This window comes from Python bivittatus, unplaced genomic scaffold (genome assembly GCF_059951505.1).
Source record: "Python bivittatus isolate LINGU-HERP-01145 unplaced genomic scaffold, Pbiv_v1 ctg000030_np1212, whole genome shotgun sequence".
Lineage (NCBI taxonomy): Eukaryota > Metazoa > Chordata > Lepidosauria > Squamata > Pythonidae > Python > Python bivittatus.
The window spans coordinates 2,426,398-2,446,691 of record NW_028277031.1 but is presented as its reverse complement, the minus strand read 5'-3'; the positions used below and the strand labels follow the sequence as shown (position 1 = coordinate 2,446,691).

The 20,294-nt window shown below is 45.0% G+C and overlaps 1 protein-coding gene across 7 annotated transcripts in view; it reads left to right on the top strand.

Moving 5' to 3' along the window:
- The first annotated feature begins 13 nt into the window (after window positions 1-13).
- The window catches only part of TSC2 (TSC complex subunit 2), a 61,524-nt gene continuing 41,243 nt past the window's right edge, over window positions 14-20,294 (top strand). For 6 of the 7 annotated variants that reach the window (XM_088152439.1, XM_088152433.1, XM_088152429.1 and 3 more), the window contains exons 1-15: window positions 14-131; window positions 2,216-2,376; window positions 4,096-4,182; window positions 4,898-5,008; window positions 5,115-5,259; window positions 5,513-5,630; window positions 6,049-6,097; window positions 6,734-6,859; window positions 9,385-9,458; window positions 9,681-9,807; window positions 12,026-12,169; window positions 13,543-13,680; window positions 14,663-14,766; window positions 15,730-15,811; window positions 17,377-17,529. In XM_088152439.1, the coding sequence (XP_088008565.1) occupies window positions 2,242-2,376; window positions 4,096-4,182; window positions 4,898-5,008; window positions 5,115-5,259; window positions 5,513-5,630; window positions 6,049-6,097; window positions 6,734-6,859; window positions 9,385-9,458; window positions 9,681-9,807; window positions 12,026-12,169; window positions 13,543-13,680; window positions 14,663-14,766; window positions 15,730-15,811; window positions 17,377-17,529 (1,593 nt within the window). In that variant the 5' untranslated portion in view covers window positions 14-131; window positions 2,216-2,241. Of the gene's footprint in view, window positions 198-2,215; window positions 2,377-4,095; window positions 4,183-4,897; window positions 5,009-5,114; window positions 5,260-5,512; window positions 5,631-6,048; window positions 6,098-6,733; window positions 6,860-9,384; window positions 9,459-9,680; window positions 9,808-12,025; window positions 12,170-13,542; window positions 13,681-14,662; window positions 14,767-15,729; window positions 15,812-17,376; window positions 17,530-20,294 lie in introns of all 7 variants that reach the window. The other variant, XM_088152415.1, reaches the window with a different exon arrangement.

Here is a 20,294-nt window from a genome sequence, read left to right as displayed (position 1 = left end):
GCGGCCCTTCCGCTTGCAGGGGGCGGGGCCCCAGGGAGGCGGAGCTGTGGGGTAGAGAGTGTTTACACGGTTTGGGGGTCGGAGCTGGCGGCCGTGGAGGACGCTGGAGCCGACCCTCGCTTAGGAGTCGGGTGAGTCCTCAGGCGCCGGGTCCGGCGGGGCCTACCCTGCAGGGCTTTGTGGAGGGCCCGGCCGTGGTAAGCAAAGGCGGCTGTGAACCCGGGAAGGGCGCGAGCGGGTCCCGTTGGGGGCCGCCGGGCCTGGCTGGGCTCTCCGGCGTTCCGGGGCGGTGCGAGGCCAGCGGGCGACGGTCCCTCCAGCCGCCGGGGCGGGCCGTTGTGGCTTGCTCGGCGAACGTGCTTAAAGCGTCGGTAGCCCAGAGTCGTGCACGGTCTTGGGGGAGGCGCAGAGGCGAGGCCGCCGTGGCCGGGTCCGAAGAGCTCCCGCGCTAGGCTTCTGCAGCCCCGCCCGAGGGGGCGCCGCGTCTCCGAGGCTCAGCGATGAAGCCAGACCCGAGGAGGGCCTGCCGAGGCGGGTCGCGGCCCGGCCTTGGCGGAAGCGAAGGGCCGGCTGCTCTGGGGACGCGTGTTGCCCCCTCCACACGAGCGCGCGAAGGGCGTGCCCCGGGTCCTAGGGCTGAACAAAGGCCCGCTTGCGCGCAGGGGCGCCTCTCTTACCTCGCCCCGTGGAAGAGTCGCTCTGCGCGGCAGCCCGTTCGCTGATCGGCCCTGAAAGCTGCAAGGAGCCTTGGCGGGTGAAGCAGCACACGCCACGGAGGGTGCCTGGATGGGCTGAACGAAGTGCTGGGCTGCAGGGATATCGCTTTTGGAGCCATGCCCGAGGTTTTCAGGGGACGTGCCGCCCTGGAGCCTCAAGTTGTATTTTCCAGTGGCTCGTGTGAAAGCAAGAACTGTGCCCTACCGCGTTTATTTGCTTCAGTTCGTATTCCTCTTTTCCGCAAACGGAAGGCACTCGCAAGCAGCCGACAAAGCAACGTGCGAAACAGTTAAACCAAATTAAAACTGTAGCTTGCTCAAGCATATCAACCGACAGTAAGGTGATGCAGAGTAAAAATTGTGAGGCGTGTTGCATCCCAAGTTCTCTCTCTCATTTTCTTATTGTTACAGCAATCCCAGGTTCTTGTGAGCCATTTTGTATTTTTTTAAATGGAAATATCTTTCTAGAAATGATAACGTCTAAAGGTATTACAGACTGTTTACAAGCTGCGATGAAAATCAGATCAATAAAACCAGCCTTATTGCGCTATCAGTACAATTATTATTTCAGCTCAGAAAGTGTTTGTACATACAGTACTACTCCACTAGTTGTTAAATTACCAGAATAAAGTTTGAAATGCTTTATCCAGGCTGAAAAATAGGGTTTATTGTAATGATTAATCATCATTAGCGTTTGGGAAGAATAGCATGGCTATTTCTAAGACTTTGAGAATGGGGAAACAGGGCAGATTAATAACACCAATTTATCTTAATAAATAAGCAGCATCCTAACACACACTCCTGTAGTAACTAGCTTTTTAAAACGGCAAAATAGCTTTAATTTGTATGGCCATGCCTTCCAGTACAATCAAAAGAAATAGCAGTATTGCTGGTCTGAATTTAATTATTGCCAGAGGTTCTGGTTTATCAAGTCACCTTGTTTCATTTCAAGAGAAAGGTTTTGTTTGCTTTTTTTCTTTTTAAAGTCTGCATTGTATGTATAGTCTACCTTTCCTCCAAGGAGCTGAGGGACCACCTAGAGTCATTCAGTTCCCCACTATATACTTATCACAACCTGCAAGGCCAGTTTGGGTGAGAGTCTGGCTCTTGGGCTCAACCAGCAGGTTCAGAGGAGTAAAAGGGACTGGAGATGCTGTCCATACATTTCTTTTTAATTAGAGCACCACACTGGTTCTCCTCATAGACACTGATAATATTTGCACACGTATTTACACAGAATTTGGTAGTTGCTTCAGTAGCAGCTGCAGTTGTAGCTTTTTTTTTTTATAAGGGGGTAGAGTTCCTGACAAAATTGGACATGCATTGTACAGTATTCCATAAGGCAGCCTCCCGCATGCCATGTTTGAACATGCATAGAGTTGGTTGCAGGTGTCTGTAGTTTCTTTGTGTCTCTTAAGGTTCTGTCTTGGGATGGTTGTATTGAGAAAGTATCTCTCTCAGCTATGTTCCCTTGATGAAGCAATCTTCTGTCGCCACAGCTTCCTTGATGCTATCTTAGTTAACAATGGCAAAGCCACCAAGCAAAGATCCTGGGCTAAAGGAGAAGTTTAAGAGCCTCTTAGGACTGTCATCCAGGCCCAATTCTAAGTCATCTGAAGGAAAACAGACAGAATTCATCATCACTGCAGAAATCCTCAAGGTACGTTCAAAAATACTGCAAGTTCAATAGTGCCTTGAACTTACATTAACAGTTGAGAATTTTACTAGATGCCACAAAAGTAAATGCATGCTTTAATTTCAAGGATTTTTTTTAAACTTTTTAGTTAATAGCCTTAACTAAAGATTTGGATTACCCAAGGATCTGTGGATATAATCAACCCTCAATTTAATAGATTTTGGTTTAGTGAACTTTGGATGCAACAGACAATATCTGTATACTGTATGCTAGAATCCTGATTGCCATTTTAAAATACACATTTATGAAATCCCATCCACCATTTTATGCGTATGTAAAATCCCCTTCAGATTTAATGGATATTCTGCTTCAAAAGATACCCCTTTTCCCCATTACTGTTCAGCTGAGGGTGTATTGTAACACCTTCCTGATGTGGTTCTAACATTGCCAAAACCCCATGGGATTGCTTTATTAACTAGCCACAGTTAACTAGCTCCCACCCCCTTGATTCCCTGGACTGCTAGGAGGTCAAACCAGTCAATCTTAAAGGAAATCAACCCTGATTGCTCATTGGAAGGACTGATAATGAAGCTCAAGCTCAGATACTTTGGTCACCTAATGCGAGGAGAGGACTCTTTGGAGAAGACCCTGATGCTGGGAAAGATGGAAGGCCAAAGGAGAAGGGGACGGCAGAGGATGAGATGGTTAGATAGCATCCCTGAAGCAATGAGCATGAAACTGAGCAAACTCAGGCAGTGAAGGACAGGAAGGCCTGGCGCAATATGCTTCATGGGGTCACGAAGAGTCGGACACGACTTAACGACTGAACAACAACAAAACCCCCTTGATTTATGGAGCTAACTTCTCAACAGCCCTACTGTGAGTCAGTTAAGCTCCAAAGCAGTGCATATATGGACAAGTGGCAGGAACATCTGTGAAATCCACGTAGGGGACCAAGTTCATTCACAACCAGATTCTGTGACATGCTGTTTGTTGGGTGGTGGGGACTGCGATTGTGATCAACCTATTGGAAAGGCAATTCCTTCACTAGGAGCTCCCTACCTTTGGGGCTGGTGAGGGCCTTTAGAAGTTTGAGAACACACTGAACACAGTGGCTCCTGGGGAGGCTTTCCAATCACAAAATGGCACCACAGTATGGAGAATAAGCAGTTACAAAGCACCAGTCTAGCAGCATGCTGTCTGTTACCACCTAGACTTCCCATTCCCTCAGGGTGCCTCCAGCCATCTTTGCTACCTTTGTTCTTGGCACATGGCTGATTTCCAAACAGTGCTGCAGCTGGCCATCGTTTTTATTTTCTAAAAAAACTTAAGGAGGCCAGAACTGTTCTTAAAACTAAAAGGAGTTCACCCTCAGCAAGCCAGGTGGGAAAGGGAGCTGGGTAGGAGGTGTTCTGTGATCATGTTGGCACCCATGGGAATCTGTTTGGGAATTGCGGCCCTAGACAGAGATGTTCCTGTTACAGTTGTATGTTCTCCAACTCAGCAAACAGTGATTTGTCAATCTGGAAGAGTGTAGTTCCTCTACAGAGGATGGTGCATGGGGAAGGAAGGTCAGGTTTTCCCCTTAGCTAAAAAATATGAGTAAGTGTATAAGTATCTTTAACCAGGAAATGCTAGTCTGGTTCCTCCACTGCTTGATGTGCTTGCTGGCATTTAGAGCCACCCTCCTGTCTGCAAACTTGCTGCTGCTTGTACAGGTCTAATGCTCTGCTTATCTTTCAGGAACTGAGCGTAGAATGTGGCTTAAACAATCGGATAAAAGCAATTGGTCAAATCTGTGAGGTAGCAAAAACTAAAAAATTTGAAGAGGTGAGTATGTAGAGCAGTGTTGTCCAAACTTGGCCACTTTAAGATGAGTGGACTTCAACTCCCAGAATTCCCCAGCCAGCCATGCTGGCTGGGGAATTCTGGGAGTTGAAGTCCACTCATCTTAAAGTGGCCAAGTTTGGACAACACTGCCTTATATGTAAGCATCCCCTCCACTGTAGCTGAACTGCATATCCCTCATGGCTACGTCTCACTCTTTATAGATGGTTTGGGAGGAATGGAGGGTGGGACCCCAAGTCGTTAAGTTGAAGAGACATTTCTGTTTGCTCCTCCCCAGTAGAAGAGGGGCTAGAGCAAATTGGGGGTTTAAATAAATAATGGGGTGGCAAAACTGGCTCCTGAAAGGTTTTTCCTTTGAAAGGAGACCTGCCTGTGGGTAGTTATCACATGGTGTGTGAAGAGAATGTCAGCGAGAAGTTGTTAATTTGAGGATAGACATGATCTGAAAGTGTGCAGGGTTTGGTTCCTATCCTACAGTGTTGTGGTGGGAGAGCATCCAGTTACTCTGAAGCAGTATGGAAAGTGTTAAACGAGACATGAATGTTTCTGTTAGGACTAGTACAGGGCAGACAAAAATAATTAAATCAGAAATGAACCCTGTATGCTGGGATGTAAACAAATCCTAGTTACATGATGGGCAAATGTGCGCAGTTGGATCTACGTTGTATAAACGTTCTAAATGTTTCTGCGCTCTCAGCATGCAGTGGAAGCTATTTGGAAAGTGGTAGCTGATATGCTGCAGCCAGATCGACCAGCCGAGGCCCGGCACGCTGTCCTCCATCTGTTGAAGGCAATTATTCAGGGACAAGTAAGTGCATTACCAAGCAACTGGCTGTGTGCTGCTAGAACAAAGCATCCTTTCTAAAAATTTATACCCATCACTTAAGCCTTTTTTTTTTTTTTAAATCCCTAAGGGTGAAAGGCTGGGGATTCTCCGAGCTCATTTTTTCAGAGTGATTAAAGATTATCCATCTAACGAAGACCTGCATGAACGGCTTGAAGTATTCAAGGCACTGACAGATAATGGAAAATACATAACGTACTTGGAAGAGGAACTAGGTATGTCCCTTTTTTCAGTGATTAAATTCTTGCACAGAGAAGGAGGTGACCAAAACTTACCATCTGTTTTGGCCTTCTGGTCTGACCCAGCAAGGCTGTTTCTTCTGGTCTTACAAGGAAGGACCTGCTGTATCTGGTGAATTTTTAAGTGGGTCATTTAGAAGCTTGGGCCATTGTCTGTCATTCATATGGAGCATTTTCTGGAGTTCAGCATCTGGCATTCTACCCCATTTCTCATTGCTGCTTCTTTCAGCTGAATTTGTTCTTCAGTGGATGAAAGTTGGTTTGACTTCAGAGTTTCTCTTGGTGTTGATCAACCTAGTCAAATTCAACGGCTGTTACTTGGATGACTACATTGCTGGCATGGTCTAGTAAGGCAAAGTTTTAGACCTTCTCTTGATTATAAGGAAGCGTAATTAGTGTGGAATTCTGGGTTCTGTGGCCCCAAAATATCTAGACAACCCCGTTTGGGGGAGGTTGTTTTGAAACAATAATCAAACTTCTCTGTAGACTTCATGTTCTGTGCTGGCTGGGATGTGGAAAAAATGTTTATATCAAAGTCAGTTCAAGCACTGACTTAATTGACATGGCAGCATAAGAAAGCCATTAATTAGCTGTGAGCCATGGGCTGGTGGAGAACTTGGTCAGAACAAGTGGTCCTCATGTACCCAAGCTTGGGTGGGGTGGCTTTCTGACAGGCTTGAATTATAGATTAAAGATTTCTGCGCTGGAGGTCCAGTTAAAGAGCCAACCAACCTACAGCTTTAACCACATTTTCCTTTCCTTTAGCATGATTTGCGCCTTATGCATTCAGACCTCTTCTGCAGTTGACATTAAGGTGGGTAATTGCATAGATGTGGGCAGAATAAAAAGGATTCTTAAAAATAGGAGCAGGTCTCTCTTGGGACAGTGGGGCTTTGTTATACGTTTCTGCTTCTCCTCCCTTCCAGTTAATCTCCTGTAAAAGCCCTTTCAGAATTTCCATGGTTTTGTCTGTTTCTTTCTCCTGTTTGTAAACTCTCCTCGACGGCTTCCAATCTGTCACTCCTCCCGCTCCAGACCCCCCTGCCTGGGCTTTGCTGTTGCCAACCATACAACTGGGTCTGCCCACAAGCATCTCATGTTGGGGCCGCTGGAAGCCTCTTGTAACCAGCTCTTCACGCACTGGGCTACTCCGTGGCTGGCAGCTTGTGTCATTGGTTAGACATCTGGGGGTGTGTGTGCCAGAATGACATGCTCCTATGTGTCTGCTTGATAGCTTTTGCTCAGAGGAGGGTAATGTTGAACACGCTGCCTTTGCTTGCTCGCGTTGGTCCCTTGCTGCTCCCTCAGTCCTATCTCGTAAAAATGTTTTTACAAGCATTTCTAACAATTGCCTGCCTTTTTTGCTTCATGTTTTTATTGGGACAGAACAAAAATGAAATGTGAAAATCACATTTCTCCGTATCTCCTCACACCAACCTTTTCCCTCAAGGTTTCCCTGCAAGTTTTGGATGCTGTGGTGTGTTACAATTGCTTGCCTTCTGAAATCCTCCCAATGTTTATCATCACCTTGTGCTGGACCATCAATGTGAAGGAGCTCTGTGAGCCCTGCTGGGAGGTAAGCCGTTCTTCCTGTACTTGAAGCAGGAAGCAGTTGAGTCCTGCGAAGCAAGAGGTGAAGAGGAGAAAAACTCAGAAGCAACTTGGCATTGGGGAGAGCTGAATTAACAGGCAGCTTTAACCCAACTCTGTGGCTGGGTTCAGATATCAACCAGGCCAGAATCTGATTGGTTTGGGTTGGTGGGTTCTGGTTTATTTAATAAATGATACTTGAGCAAGCCCTGATACGATGGTCTGGTTCATATAATATGCTAAGCCGTAACGTGCTTTGTTTATGCTCAGGGTTATTTTTATAAATAGACCCAGTTAAATTAAAAAAAAAACAGGATTGAAGACCTCATTGCCTAGAAGCTATAGCACTTCCCCACATACAACCAAAAGTATGGATCCGGTATGTAGATGACACATTTGTTATTATAAAAAAGGAACAACTGGAGAAGACACATGAAACTATCAACAGCATCTTCAAAGGAATAAAATTCACCAGAGAGGAAGAAAACAACAACATGCTCCCCTTCCTGGATATCCTCATCAGCAGAGGAAAGAACAGGAAATTAGAAACCCAAGTTCATTGGAAGACAACCCACACCAATCAAGTACTCCATTACCAAAGTAACAACCCAACCTCCCACGAGAGGAGCCGTGTAAGAACATTATTCAAGCGAGCACAAACGCATTGCAGCAACCCAGAACAGCAGAAAAAGGAAACAGACCACCTATACAACACCTTCCAACAAAATGGATATCCACGCAACTTTTATCAAAAAGTGCCTGACCATTCAACGTACTACAACATAACCAACACAAGCTATGAAAAGGATCACACTGCCATACATCAGAAATGTCTCAGAAACCACCAACAGACTATTACAACCATATGGCATCTCTGTAGCACATAAACCAACAAAATCACTCCAAAATACCCTAAGTAAACCAAAAGACCCAGTAGCCCAAGAAGAAAAAGCAGGAGTCATCTACAACATACAATGTAAGGATTGTAACAACTACTGTGTAGGACAGACAGGCGGAAGGCTTGCAGAGCGCATCCATGAACACCAACTAGCAGTCAGAAGACACGATGAAAACTCCTTAATCTCACAACACATAGACAGACATAATCACAGTTTCAACTGGGAAACTGTCAGCATCTTAGACCAAGCTAAATCCAAAAATGCAAGGCAATTCCTGGAAGCTTGGTATTCAGACAAGGTAGCCATCAACAGGCACACAGAAATAAACAACATCTACACACTATTCAAAGGAGACAACAGAAAGGAAAACAAAAGACCAGAACATCTCCTCACCAGCAGTCATCACCCAGATAAGCAGAGATTAACACCAAGATTATCACCAGACATACAATCAAGCAGGAAAAAATACCCTAATCAAGGAACTACCAGAGGAAAACAAAATAAAATAAAATAAAACAACCCCCCCCAACACTGGCAGGGCAAACGTACAGGCGTAGACTTTGTATGAATGAAATATGGGCCTCATTTATACAAAATAGAGTAGGTTAAAAAGAATGATAGGTGGATGATAGTCACATAAATGTATTGGAAATACATATGCATCTGATTAATATTTGCATTAGATATAATTTGTAACTACTGTTATAATGATGTACTACGCTAAGTTTTTTATTTTGTTGTCACTTTTTCATAATAGCACTTATGTTCTTTCTTCTTGATATTTTTGTGTTTTCTTTTTTTGTTATTGATTAAAAAGCAATAAAAAATGAATAAAAAAACCCCAAACAAACAGCAAATTCAATCATAAGAATGTGTGAACCAAGTAATATTCTAATCTGGTAATCTTCTTATCTCCAGGCAAAACATTCCCAGATCCTATTTTCTTCATAGCAAGCTATTTTGTGTAGAAGTTTTATTTCCCCAAGAGGTTACAAAAGATTCTCCGAAGAAAGCTGCTTTATGATCTAGGATGGGAGCAGATATTTCCTGGGGCCCATGTGGAAGAATTGAGGGTTTTCAAACAGCGTCTTTTTTGCTATGATGCCCTATTAGGGCTTCCACAAAAAAATGCCTCGGATAAGGAAAAGTAGAACTGAATAGACAGATCTCTCTCTGCCCCTTTTGGAGTTGTCAGGTTGGAAGGCTGAAGGTCTGAAAAGCTGGCATTCGCTCAGAATTCTTCCAGCAACTCCCCCCAGGGGTCTTTTCTCCCATTTTTGGCCTTGCCACTTACAGATTAGGGGTCAGCCCTTTGCTGGCTGCTTTACACCAGAAAGAGCATCTCAAATTTAACTTCACTTATCTGTGCTTTAAAAAACTGGAATTTTGCACTGAGAACTTTTGGGTGACGTTTTGTAAGATAGTATGCCAGATTATCTACCATACAGCACATAATTGATGCAAATGTTACATAGTTTCATTAAATTTCTGTCAGATAATTTGTCATCAGGCTTGGTGCTCTCCATTTCTTTGCTGCAAAATTTACAGTACTTTAAGTGAAGAATTCTTGGGATTTTGTACAATTAACAGAGACCCCTTATTTTTCCTTCAGCTCATGCGGAAACTGTTGGGAACTCACCTGGGTCATAGTGCCATTTATAACATGTGTCGGATCATGGAGGACAGGTATGTTGCATCCCCTGGTCGAAGCTCTCTTTCTCAGGGATGGGAGCAAGCCTTAGGGGTGGTATACTGAAGGACCAGCTTGGTAGTGCAGGGAAATGGTTGGGTGCCACATAAAATGAAATGACTTGACTTAGGAAATGTACAAATTCTGGGACTTGTCATTCTTGTGCAGACTTTTGTGAGGAAGATGTTAGAACACTTTCAACTGTTTTGTGTTTTCAGGACCTACATGGCGGATGCAGTCCTCCTGAGAGGGGCTGTCTTCTTTGTGGGGATGGCCTTGTGGGGTGCACACAGACTACAGACTCTCAAAAATTCACCAACATCTGTGCTGCCCTCTTTCCTGAAGGTAAACTTGATCCCCGGAAGAGTGTTTGAAACAAGATGGTATAGCATCGTCTTCCCAACTTGGTTCCTCCAGATGTATTGGATTTTAACCCAAATAATTCCAAGTGCAGCATGGCCAAAAGCTAGGGTCATTATGGCAGTTGGCCCAACTCATCCCAAAGTTCCCAATTTGCAAAGGTTGCCATGGGTTCTAGATAGCAGAGAAATTGACATTCAGATCCTAGCTTAGATGCAAAGTTCACTGAACGTCTATGGCTGGTTGAAAATTGGTTGCCTTGACTAGGATACAACTCAGGTGAGGGGAATCTTCTATAGATCCCTGAGCTCCTTGGAGGAAGGGTGGAGTAAGAAGCAAGCGAATGTTGGAGAATGGGTATTGGGAGGGGATTCAGAGATCACTGAGTGCAGTTTTCTCTCCTAAGTGTCTTCAAGGTTGCTCACATCCCATATATTGAGCCTCATAAGTAGCTGGGAAAAAGGACTGTGAGCGAGCAGGAGTCCAAGGAAGCTATAAGCACAGATACCTTTTTTGATCTGTGATAGCAGCATGATTCCTCTCTTGGTTGGTTGCAACCTTTCACAAACACCCAGTTCTAACCTGCTGCTTTGGAGTCCTGCTTGCACAACTCTAGCAGTTGTTTACTACTTTGCTTCATTTATTAATTTTAATATAAAATGTGTATATCACCCTCCTCCTGTACTTTAGATGGGCTATGGCCAGCAAAATACAAAAAAAGAAAAAAACTATGCAGCTTTTAGATTTAAAGAATACTGATTGAAGCAGCTACACAATAATATAAAAATCCATAAGTAGAGCCAATTACCCTCTAATTCCCCCTAAGCCCAGGAGAACAGTGCCATTAACACTGTCTTCTAAAATTCAAGAAGGAAGGGGCCATTCTGACCAAGGGAGGGGCAAGCCGTTTTATAAAGAAGGGGCCGAAACCGGAGGAGGTCCGGCTCTGGATTCCCACCCCCTCACCTCTTGAGGGGTGAGCACCCTAAACAGATCTTCTCAAACAGAACATGTGGGATGGGCAGCATCTTCTTGAAGGAGACAGTCCTAAATTAACTGGGAATCAAGTCATAAAGGGCTTTATAGGTTACAACCAGCATTTTGAGTTGCACTCAGAAATCTATTAGCAACCAATACAACACCCACAGATAGGTATTATTGTGCAGTAGGACTCTTGCCTCCTCACAAGTGGGCAACAGCATTTTATACCAGGAGTAGTTTCTAGGTAATCTTCAAAGGCAGCCCCAAGTAGACTGTGTTACAGTCGTCTAGATGGGAGGTAACAAGGGCTTCCTGCTCCATAGTGGTCATTTTGGCCAAAGCTGGGCAAAGGTCCCCCATCCATGACTTCTGCTTGCTGATCAAGCAAGAGCTGTCAATTTTGGGAAGGGGAAAGTCCCAATCCTCGCCCTGATAGATTTCAGTAATTCATGCCAGGTTGGTGACTTCACCACCACTAAATCGTGGATGAATGAGATCTTATTGCATATGGCCCTGGCCTTCACCAGCAGCAGGCTGGTCCTGGTCCCAGTGAAGAGGCCAGAGGGCTAGAAGCAGGGACTTCATGCAACCTGCCTATCCTTCCTCACGTGAGCCTTAAGGCTTTCCCCACCTCCAGATCTTATTCTCCCTAGGACCCTTGGTTTGAGACAGTCCACTCCCTGTATTCCAGGGTCTCATGGAGAGATTCCAGCTGGAGTTCCAAACAGCATTTACCAGCCAGGGTCCTTCTTGGCCAGACAGAGATTCCTTCTCCTGGCCCTGCCCTCCAGCAGCAGACATCTAACACCACCCAATTTTATTAGCTTTATACAGCACTTCAGTTGCTGTGGATATAGCTACATGAATATTTAATTATTACAATTATTTGTATCCCATCTTTCAAAATAATTCCTACCAGAGCAGCTTCCAAGAATATCAGAGGTTGTAAAACAAACACAAATTCTAAAGAAATAAGCCCCTAGGATCCTTTCAGCTTGACTGTTGGTGTTAATGGCCCTGTGGGGGAGGAAGGCAGAGTCCATCTGAGCAGACCTGGGGAATGATCTTTAGCTGTCTCATGGGTGGTATGTATCAGCCTCTGTAACAACGTCTTGTTTTCTGAATTGTGCCCACACCTGTGGAATTACCAGACAGCTCCTTTCAGTTAAGGTGCTGCTTCTGTTCCACCAGCTTTTCCCTTGGTTGTGGCTTTTCCTTCTAGGCCATGACAGCTCCCAATGCCATCGTGTCTTATGAAATCGTCCTCTCCATAACAAGGCTGATCAAAAAATTTGGCAAGGAACTTCAGGCAGTCACCTGGGACGTCCTTCTGGATATCATGCAGCGGCTGGTTGAGCAGCTGCAGGTAAGTGCGCTGCCTATTTTAGGTGCCCACTTGGTGGAGCAGAGTTTGCTAGTCCAGTTGACCAGATTATGAAAATCTGGTGTGGTTTAGATTATAAGCTATTCTTACAACCTGCTGTATTTATGCTTTCTGTTGCTTTTCTTCTTTTCTTTTGGGGGATGTTGGAGAGGCATCGCTGATGCTCTCTTTCCCCTCAAGCTTTGGTCAAAACTAATCCCAGAAATGTGGATGCCATCTCTGTACTTTTGTTAGCATGGGTAACACCGTTATAGTTTTGCAATGTGCAGTGTGGGTGTGCATGAAAAAGAAAAGCTGTGGTGTTTTGAATCTGGAACAAACTAAGGCATTCCAGAAGTTCTGCTAGACCATTTTAGCAGAACGTTTGGCAGAAAGAACACAGAGCTTTTGATGGTTCTGGGTTTCAAATCAAAGTCCCAAGGGAAGCCAGAGGGATTTTACAGAAGCAGGAGGGCAAGGTTGATTTGCATCACCCTCCTGTCCTCAACAGCTCCCAATATCCCTCCTACCTGCCTGCTTGCCTGCCCCCCCGATCTTTCCAGTGCCCCTCTCCTTCGCTCTTGCCCCCCACCCCAGCCACCACTGATGAGCATGGCGTCTTACCCGTTCTTATCCCTTCCTCCACCAATTCAATTCTGCCCAGAATAGCCACATTTCAGTGCCTGCTCAAAGCAAAATAGCTGTATTTCATTCCATGTATGGACCCAAACAGCCCAAACACATGTGATTTGGCTGTTTGGGTCCATACATGGAACCAGCTACTCTGGGCGTCGAACAGTTTGTCCACGGAGTTTTGCATATCCCTAAGTGATACACGTAAGCTAGGAGGCATTGCTTGGAATGTGGTTATCCTTTCCTTGAGGAAATCATGATTTGTGAGTAACACCCAGAAATGGTCAAACTACCTATTTGCTGTCTAGATTTGAAACAGTTAATCCAAGGAATAAGACTGAGAGTTCTGATTAATAGTATCTGTTAGCAGGAAGGTAAAGGTTCCAACACAAGAATTCCAGAGAGCGTCCTTACTTTCAAATGCAACAGCTCTATATAGAAAATTTAGGGCAGAAAAACATGTCTGTTTCCTGCTTTTTTCAGTGCAGGGGCTGGAAGCTTGCTTCTTTTTTGAAGATCCAGCACACTGCACTTGTTCCTGCACCTGTAATTCTCACAGAATCTAGGATCTTGATTAAACAATTGCTGGGGAGAAGTTGGCTGAGTTGCAAGTATAACAGTTTTGGTTATAAACCGTGGGTAGGAAGAATATGCATTTTTCTCCCATTCCTAGGCACCAGGGTTAATAGAAGCATCTGTACTAGACAATTTTTTGAAATCAGGGTTCTTCTTCTGCCTTCTAGGCTTTGGAAAGCCAGGAGTTGAAATCCATTGTTCATGATTTGCTGACTACAGTTGAGGAACTCTGTGACCAGAACGACTTCCATGGCTCCAAAGAACGATACTTTGAACTTGTGGAGAGATGTGCTGACCAAAGGCCTGTAAGGCTTTGTTGGGAAATGTTCCACCTCAAGTGATACCTTCTAATCATTTTATTCAACCCAAAAGTGCACTTCCACTAAATTGTTTATTTAGAGCACCTATAGATTATTTCCCATATGTTCTGAGTGGCTTCTAAATGGTAAAAGCCAACTGGTAAGACTTTGACGGCATTAGCATGCAGTGCTAAGCTAGGATTTGTTTTAACTATGGTTTGTTGAACAGACCAAAAGAGCAACGTAAATCCTGGCTTCTTCAGATAAATTTCCTCCTCCTTTTGCCAGTATCACATTTGAGACATCCTTATAATTGTTAGTAGACAGATTTAGTTACAAATTTATGTGACAGCATTGCATTTAAAGTTTTTTTTTTCTGTGTGTTTCTGGGTTAGTGTTGTTTTATCTGCTTGTGTTGGTGGTGGTATGACTGTAGGGCTTGGGGGGCACTTATGGGCTTTACTTTGAAAAACAGAAATAAGCTAGGATTTCAGGTTTACTATGGTAACAAGTATCAATCCTGTTTGATAAAACTCATTATTTTAAATGTTATTTATTCCCCCAAATAAATCTACAGTTTGTTGCTTGTGAAGAGGTTGTATGTTCAACTGAGCCACAGTTAGAAAAAACAAACCTTAGCTTAATGTTACGTATGAATTGAAAAAAGAAAGCTAAGTTACAAACTGCAGGGCAGATAATATGTGCCACTTCTAACTGCCACTGGAAGAGACCACCATTTAAGTTGCATCCCTTCTAGACTGTTATATTGGTTATATATTGGTTATATATATATATATTGGTTATATATTGGTTATATATATATTGGTTATATCTGCATGATCCTGTTTTTTTGTGTATAAATGTGTGTAAAATAGTAAGAAACAAAATTCAGTGCTTTTTAAGCCAGAAGGCCTGGATCTTACTGAGGAAGGGTAGGGGACTATTCAGAACACTGTGACAGTTTTGCCTCTCTGCTGTCTTTTGGAAGGAATCTTCAGTTCTGAACCTCATAACGTACCGAGCTCAGTCCATCCACCCTGCGAAGGACAGCTGGATCCAAAACCTCCAGGTGCTGATGGAGAGGTTCTTCAGGTAGGACCCACAACCACTCTGTGGCTCCGCTTTGTCTCTTTTCTCTCCGTAGACGTTGCCAGATGAGGGTGTTGGGATGAGGGTTGCAAAGGGCTGCTGGAGACCAATGTAAGGAAAAGACTCTGTTTGAGCTCACACATTCTGCCAAGCCATTATGTGGCTTGTTATGAACACAGCCGTTGTGGTTTGTGAACTGGTTTATGGCTTAGGGCTATTTATGGATCCAGCCTATGTGATCATCGTTTTCTGATGTTTAATACTACTTACTTACTGCAATAATGTTCTGTCTCCTCTGAGAACTCAAGGCCGCTCACATGGGGGTCTCCTCTCAAACTGTCCACAGCAACAACTCTGCGAAGTAGGTTAAATTGAGGAAGGCTAGCTGTGAGCTCCATGTTCACGGGGGCTTGATCCTGATCCCAGTTTGACAACTTAATATATAGTTGAAGGAGCAAACTTATTTTCACTTTTCCCCAAATGATTTGATACCAACCAAGATATTCAAGCTGAAGAAATATTAGGAAGAAGTTCAGATTATTCCACAGTGGAATTATAGGGGACTTAGCAGTGATGGCCTCTTCTTTGGAAAAAGAGGGTGGGGTGGTCAAGGATTGGGGATACTGTGGCGGCAGATATTTCTGTTGATGCTGGATTGAGCCAAATGATCGATGAAGTTGCTTACATCAAAATTGATTCTCTGGCTGGATTCCCACATTGGAGTAAGGATGTTGAAGCCATTGTTGTCTAGATCCAGAGATAACACTAAGCAGCAAAGCATAGTTTACAGCCCCAGTTGCTGAGTTAATTGGTTTAGGCTACTGTGTGGACTCATCCTAGAATCTGATAAGTTCCAGACTCTGCATATATTTCAACAAACTTAGCAACACCGGCCACAGTAAGATTTTGAGCTGCATGTGGTCTCTTTTTTAAAAGCAACTTTATTTGTCCACCTTTTCTGCTTAGAAATGAGAGTCGGAGTGCTGTTCGCATAAAGGTTTTGCACGTCCTGTCCTTTGTGCTGAGTGTCAATAGGCAGCTTTATGAGGTAAGTTTTCCTCTTGTTCTGAGATGGGTCATTCTGATTATACATAAAGGTCAAGCTTTGTGGTGGAATAGCATAGAGGAGAGAGGTACAAAATGGTTCATGTGCAAACTGTTCCATGTGCGGGAGAGAAGGTGGTTCACGCTCAAAGTGAACACATGTTTGGTTCAGATAGAGAGGGAAGGGAGGATGTTTTCTGATAAAAATGAAATGCGATTGTTCTGGGCAGATCTGTTTTGGAGGGTGAGAGCAGGGAAGAACCAAGGCTGAGAGTCTTCCTCTGCAATAGTATGTCCCAGTGATGGCAGTTGAGAAAGGGGAGGCAGAGAAGGGCAGAAAGGGGAGGGGTAGTTCCTTCTGCAGTGCTGGAACATTGGGAGAACCCTGTACTGCCCCACAGTAGAGGGCCACCTCTCCTTCCTTTGCCATGCAGGCATCAAGACGGAAGACAGTGGGGTGGGCTGGCCTGGAGATGTGCTCTCCTGGGGACTGCTAAAACCCTTGAGGACAGGGCACCCCAGTCATGCAGCAGAGGCAAAAGCAGTACCAACCTTCCCTTAACTCTGAACGAGGGGAGAGAGACAGGAAGGCAAGCCTTGCCCTGCTCACCCCGGGAAATTGCTCCAGGTCCCCGTGGGGTTTGTTTTGGCTGAAACCCAGAACAACAACAACAAAAAACCACACTAGGTTTTGTCTCTGGCAAATCCCAGCTGATCCAAGACTATTTGGCTGAACTTCCAGGACACAATGCATTTGTGTCAGTTAGAAATAAACATTTTCTTCTTTGTCCCCAGGATAGAGGTTCACCCATCCTATGGAAGGAGGGAAATGTTTACAAATAAAAGTGGGCAAAATTTCCCATTGCCTTTCTATGTAACCGTTGACACTGTCTCATAGATTCAGTGCTTTCCTGCAGTGAATTGTAAACACTTGGAGCTGAAACATCTGCAGACTGCTTCCTCCTCCCTTCCATCTCTGTTTCAGATGTCCCTTGGATCCTTTTGAAACCCTGAATATAAGCACTGCTGTGCACTGCTCTCTGTCTACTCCCAGCTGTCACTGCTTGCACTTCTCAAACTCATATTTAAGATGGTGAATTTATTGATTGATTGATTTTTCAGTATATTACATGGGTTCAATAAAAGCAGCAGAACACAATTTTTAAAATCACAAATGGAAGCAACAATCAATTAAAAAAACTGTTCAGCATTTAAAAATCATACAAAACTACATTTTCTACTGTAAACTGCTCAGAGATCTTGACCATCAGCTGAATTTAGAGTCTCAGAAACAATAGTAGCAGTCGTAAAAGTGCCACAATTGCCCACTAAAACTGTTGAAGGATAAAACAATAATTACAACCAAAAGATTAAGGGAGAAGGAGATGGATGCCCAGGACTGGAATGTGCAGTCTTTCATACAGTTGAGATGACGAGGTCATGGTTCTGGAGGTGGAACGGCCTACGGCTGCTTGAGGGGCTGTGCTGGCTTGTTTTGCCTGCCAGTTAACATAGAAACCTGCCTGTCAGTCTGCCTTAGTTACACTCAGAAATCATCTCTGGTTGCAGGAGGAATTGATTAATCTGGTCATCTCCCAGCTATCTCACATCCCAGAAGATAAAGACCATCAAGTCCGCAAACTGGCCACCCAGTTGCTGGTGGACTTGGCCGAGGGTTGCAATACCCATCACTTTAACAGCTTGCTGGATATCATCGAGAAGGTATGGGAAATTGTGTTTCAGCACCATTTCTCTGACAGCAAAGGTGATGCTTCTTCCCAGAAAATAGAGAGCAAATCATGCTTTGGGGTAGAGTCTGTGTTGTTAACTGAAGGTCACTGTAACTCTCCAATGTGTTTTGTACAATTAAGAGGCTTTTATAACAATGGCAACAGTGTTTTTGGGTTGATAATGGAATTGGGACCATCGCGTTCATAGATGCTCACATTTAGGCTCCCTGCCCTTTCCAGTATATCATGTTAGCTGAGTTATGATTTATATCTAGCACTAAACTGTGATGTATTCCAGCATAGTTTATTGAATAAGCTGTAGTTGGCTAGAGGTGTACAATAGACTAATAATGAACAACCTATGAACCACAGTGGCTGGGTTCACGGGGTATACCAAGCCCAAACCAAATTGTGTCATCATGGTTTATTTTGTAGGAACAAGGCCACTGAGTGGTGAACTTGGATGAATCTGGATTCAAATTTTGCTTATGCCATGAATTCATTCTCACTTGGGAGATGATGGGGATGATGATGTTTTCCTGTAAAATAGGAGAGATTTTTGTAAAATATCTGAGATGCAACTTGGAGAATCCACAACTGCATAAATGCTGAGCAGTAAATGGGGAAGAAAGTGTAGCTGTGAAGGCTCCCTCTTAGAACGCAGTTTGTAAATCATTGTCCTGGAGAGCTGTTCCAAGCAAACATGAGGAAATTGGGTTCCTGTAGATGTTGCTGAAGTACTTCTAGAATCCTTCACCATGCTAACTGGGGCTGCAGGGAGTTACAGGTAGTCCTTGCTTAACTAAGGGCCTGCAACAATTGGGACTGACAACTCTGTTTTTAAATAATGTCATTAAGTGAGACATCATGTGACTGCCCTCCTTAGCGATGGCAGCTCTGGCAGTCACTGTTGCCATCATTAAGCGAATCCCACCCGGTTGTTAAGGGAGGACCCACCCCGATCCAAGCCATTCCTGGCTTGGTCCTCCCTCCCAGCTCCGAGCCTCAGTTCTTCCAGGTAAGGGACTGCCTCTTCAACTACCCCACCCACCTGTCTCCTCCCCATCTCTGCCCTTTTGGCTGCCCTGCACAGCGGCACTTCTCAGTGGCGGCACCAGTAGCTCTGAGGTTCAAGCAGAGGCCTGAGGTCTTCAGCAGTCTCAGCTGGCCACCCCCAGCCTCTACTTCAGCCCCAGCATCGTCACCACCAAGGAGTCTCAAGCTCCACGCTGTGGCTAGCTGCCTAAGCACCCCAGCACGAAGCCCCAGCTGCAGCTGTCCCAGCACCATGGTGTGAAGCCCTGCCACCCCTGGCCCCCTGCACTCTGCCCTGCACCTCCACTGCTCTGCCTTCCACTGTGCACCCCCCATCCCACCCCCCCAGTTGACCTTCACTGTCTTCTTCCTGCTACTGATGAAGTGTACCCAGTCTGGCCCTTTGTGAGGCCTTCTTCCCAAAGCTGGGTGCGCCTCATCAGCAGGGGGAGGAAGAGGACAGGGAAGGTCAGCTGGGGGCAGCAGGGGCACTGGAGTGCAGGGTGGCCAAAAGGGCAGAGATGGGGGGAGATAGATGGGTGGGGGGAGTTGAAGCGCACCCTGTGGTGAGCTGCCAAGAGCCCGAATTTTGATCATGTGGCCACAGGGATGCTACAATGGCCATAACTTTGAGGACTGGCCATAACTACTATTTATTCAGTGCTGTCATAACTTTGAATGGTCACTGAATGAATGGTTGTTAAGTGTAGTTTAACAATATTGGGGGGGGGGCTCCTGGAATACGGATTTGAAGTTTTCCCCTGACTGCCATGGAGGCTGGGATTGAGAAGGGATTGATGTGTGATTGAGAAAGATGGATTATATTAGGAAGGCGTGGAGGTTGTCAAGTGGAATGAAAGAATGGATATGTTTATGGTGAGGAAGATAAATCCAGGGTCAGAAAAAAGGAGAGGACAGAAGATTTGAATGGAGGCTGAAAATGAATGGCAAAGAATTGAGAGGAGGACTGTTGGAAGTAGCTGGGCTGTGAGTGGCTTATGGTCTGGGAAAGTCATCTGGTCTGTGGAAAGTAGAGGAGGCTGACTGGTCAGCAAAGCTGATCTCAAGAGTGGAGATGGTAGAAAGGTGGCTTCCCAGTGGATGTGGGCATTCCCTCTAACTGGTGCAGACTTGTTGGGTTTAGGGCCCTCAGTGCCCCAACCATAACTCCATGAAGATGGATTACAGAGTGCCACCTGGACACTTCATTTACTAATATGGACATTTTATTATTTTACAGGTAGTTCTTGAGTTACGACCACTCGTTCAGCAACCGTTCAAAGTTACAACGGCATTGAACGAGGGAGTGGTCTGCGAAGTTGCGGCCATCGCAGCATCCCTGTGGTCACTTGTTCACGATTTCCAATGTTCTCTGCCGGCTTCCCACAAGCAAAGTCACTGGGGAAACTGGCAGGAAGTCATTCCTGTTCTCACTGTTTTTTCACCCGCCCACACTCTGGAGTGCCTGCCCTCAGTACCCTCCCCCCGCACATCCGCTGGCTTGCTTGCCTGGGACCCCTGCCTCTTCCCATAGTCCTGGGGTTATGGCAGTGACTGGGACTGCGGGATGTCACTAAGCAGTGCAGTCACGTGACATGCTTTATGACAGCATCACTTAGTGAAAGAAATACCAGTCCCAATTGTCGTCATAACTGGAGGACTACCTGTACATTGTTTATCATGGATGTCTTCATTGTTGACATTATATAAGCCACCAAAAGT